The sequence below is a fragment of the Anopheles marshallii genome, chromosome 3 (assembly GCF_943734725.1).
Source record: "Anopheles marshallii chromosome 3, idAnoMarsDA_429_01, whole genome shotgun sequence".
Taxonomy (NCBI): domain Eukaryota; kingdom Metazoa; phylum Arthropoda; class Insecta; order Diptera; family Culicidae; genus Anopheles; species Anopheles marshallii.
This window is the reverse complement of record NC_071327.1, coordinates 57,566,993-57,570,227: the sequence shown is the minus strand read 5'-3', so window position 1 is coordinate 57,570,227 and position 3,235 is coordinate 57,566,993. Positions and strand designations below refer to the sequence as shown.

At 61.0% G+C, this 3,235-nt stretch overlaps 1 protein-coding gene across 1 annotated transcript; it reads left to right on the top strand.

The window, feature by feature from the left end:
- The first annotated feature begins 779 nt into the window (after nt 1–779).
- Nucleotides 780–2,759, top strand: LOC128714377 (cytadherence high molecular weight protein 1-like). The gene has a single exon (XM_053809251.1). It carries the CDS (start codon nt 780–782, stop codon nt 2,757–2,759), a length of 1,980 nt encoding a protein of 659 aa, XP_053665226.1.
- The last annotated feature ends 476 nt before the right edge of the window (nt 2,760–3,235 follow it).

Below are 3,235 nucleotides of genomic sequence, written 5' to 3'. Positions count from 1 at the left end.
CCTTTCCGTCCCTACGATCGCCCACCCACCCGTTGCCCGTACTTTTTTCGGAGGGATGCACGATAAGGAAAGCTCAAGACGGAACACGAACACGTATCGCGCGGAAGCACTCGCCAGCCCGAAAGCAAAAACCCATGCCCGGGATCGGGTGGAAGATGGCGGGCGCCCGAACGGGACGGCACGATCGGCAAAAGGTGCGACAACGATAAGATGGTCGCAGGAAAGTGACGCCGGGAACCGGGCTGCGGGGACGAAGAGCGACACAAAACGGGCGACACGGACAGGGAAGCAAAGAAGAGTCGGGGAACAAAAAAAAAGAAGAAAAAAAAAAAACGACAGCTAACGGGTCATCGGCTGCGTGCGGGCGCCTGGTAGATGCGTGCCTACCACCACCACTGCCGGCGGCCACCAACACCCCCGGCCCGAAGTCCGACGTGCCGGCCGTATAAAACCGAGCTTCTTTCTCATTTTACATTCAGTCGGATACATTAATTGGCCCGGTGCAGATCGGCCGTCGTTCCAACCAGCAGTAGCAGTAGCGTCAGCGTCCCGTACTTCAAGGAACGGGAAACCCGACCCTTTAGTGGGCAGTACGAACGGAAACGAAACTTTGTGGCTCGCGGCATATATTTGCGCATTGTTGCTCCCCTGTCCCGTTTGATCCTGCGTTCGGTGTGACGGTGCGGTTGTTTTTTTTGTTTGTTGTGTAATAGGTCGTGGTGCACGCAGGTTGAACGCTTTACGCCTCCCCTTCGATCAAGACACGGCGAAGAGACAGAATGCGACAGCTTTTGCTGATCTGTGCGCTGGCCTGTGCCGTCGGCGGTGTGCTTAGTGCTTCGTTGACGCGCGTCGGCCGCGAGGAGGAGGTGGCCGGCGAACAGGTCGCACCGGTGGCGGTGGCCGGCGAGGAGGTGTCGGTGGTGGAGCCAGCAGCGCTGAAGCGTGCCGAGATCCCGGTGGCGGTCGAGGAGGCCGCCCCGGTCGCGGCGGAGAAGACGGTTGAGCCGGTGGAAAGCCAGAGCATTGCGGAACCGGTGGCGGAAGTAGCGGAACCGGTGGCGCTGGTCGCCGAAGCCGTCGCCGATGCCGTCGTGCCGGAGGGCGCCGTTGTGCAGGCGGTCGAGGAGGTCGTCGCTGCCGAACCGAAACTGGCCGAGGAGGGTGTTGCTGCCTTCGTCGAGCAGGAACCGGCCGCCATCGAGTCGCTGCGCAGTGTGGAACCCGCAGCGGAGGTTGCCGAGCCCGTCGTTGCCATCGTGGAGGACGTTGTCGCCCCGGTGGAAGAGGCCGTGCAGGTGGTCGAACCGGTGGAGTCGCTGCGCAGTGTGGCCCCAGTTGCGGAGATTGTTGAGCCGGTGGCCGTCGTTGTTGCCGAGGAGCCGGAGAAGAAGCCGGAAGCCGCTGTCGTACCAGCCGTGAAAACCGTCGCCGAAGTGATCCTGGACAAGGCCGAAGAGAAGGTCGCCGAAGAGGTTGTGGCTGCCAAGGACACCGAAGTAGCACCGGTGGAATCGCTGAAGTCGGTCGAGCCCGCGGTTGAGGTGTCCGAGCCGGTTGCCGTCGTTGTTGAAGGAGCGGTCGTTGAGAAGACGGAGGAACAGGTTGTGCCCCAGGTTAAGTCCGTACTGCCAGTCGCCACCGTGGCCGAACCGAGCGAAGTCGTGCCGCAGGTTGTGGCCGTTGTCGAGGAGAAGCCGGCCGTTGTCGAACAGGAAGTTGCCCCGGTTGAGTCGCTGCGTTCGGTTGCCGTGCCGGAAGTTGCCGCTGTCGAGCCGGTCGAGAAGGTGGTTGAGGTTGTAGCGGCAGCACCAGTGGAGGAGAAGGTTGTGGCCCCGGTTGAATCGCTCCGTTCCGTTGCACCGGTTGTTCCTGTGGAAGAGCCCGTCGCTGCAGCCGTTGACACCGAGCAGAAGGTCGTGGAAGCCGTCGAGGAAAAGGTGGTGGCCCCGGTGGAGTCGCTGCGTCAATCTGCCCCGGTAGAAGCCGTCAACGAGCCAGCCGTCGTGGTTGTCGAGCAGGAGAAGAAGGACGAAGTTGCCGTCGTCGAGAAGGAATCCGTTGTCGCCCCGGCCGTGAAGAGCGTCGTTGTACCGGAAGTCGTCGAGAACGTGGAAAAGCAGGAAGCTCCAGTTGCGGTCGAAGAACCAGCGGGCGTCGTTAAGTCGGTACCGATTGCTGAGGATCTCGTCCCGGTGAAGGAGGTCGAGGCTGAACCGCACCAGGCACTGCGTGGCAACGAGGTACGTCAGGAGGCGGGCAGCTCCACCACTCGGCCCAATCTGCTCCAGCAGATCATCCAGCCGGTGAACAACTTCATCCAGGCGACACCGCTCGGACAGGTGCTGAACCGCCCATCGAACACACCGGCTGCCGCTGTTCCGGCCGCCGCCGAGAACGCCGAAGTCGCGCAGGACGAGTCGGCACCGGCCGGCACTACCAGCGCTCCCAACCTAGTCCAGCAGCTCGCCCAGAACGTGCAGAACTTCTTCAACCCGAACGCGGCGAACGCTAACGCTGAAGCCGAATCGACCACCCGCCCCAACATCATCCAGCAGGTGCAGAACGCCGTCGGATCCGTGTTCAACCGGCCGGCCACCAACTCGGAACAGCAGCAACCGCAACAGCCCAACCCCATCCAGAACATCGTGCAGGGCGTGCAGAACTTCTTCCGACCAAGCACGGTAGCACCGGCCAGCCAGGCCGAGGGTACGGCCAATGCTCCCGCTGACACGCCCCAGGTGGCAGCGGCCGCCTAAGGTTGTCCGGTCGTCACACAGCCATATCAGTAGCGGAAGACGCCCGAGCGTGAATTCCTTTCTTTTTCTAAGGAATGTCGACTGCCGGTGTTTTCCCCGAACCCCAAACCCCCCGAACGGGTGAGCCCCCGCGGCCCGTCCTTTGGGGACTTTCCTTTCCAATTTTTACAAAATCAACGACAAACACACAAAACAAAAAACAAAAGCAACAGCGAAGTAACACTGCCCCTGCGCTCGGCTGCTGCAGGCACGAGCAGGGACCGCTGACAGCAGGGAGACGATGCCCCTTTTTTGCCTAAACTTATTTATTGGAACGCATGCAAACCACCGGTCATTTTGGTGGGGTGGCGAAGGGGGTGGCAGCACGGGAGGGAAGCGAAAACCCGATGCCACGAACCACGGCGGGCAGTGTTCTTTCTTTTTATTTTTATTTCTCTTAATTTATTGCATTGTGATTCTCAGCGGTAGGAAGATCG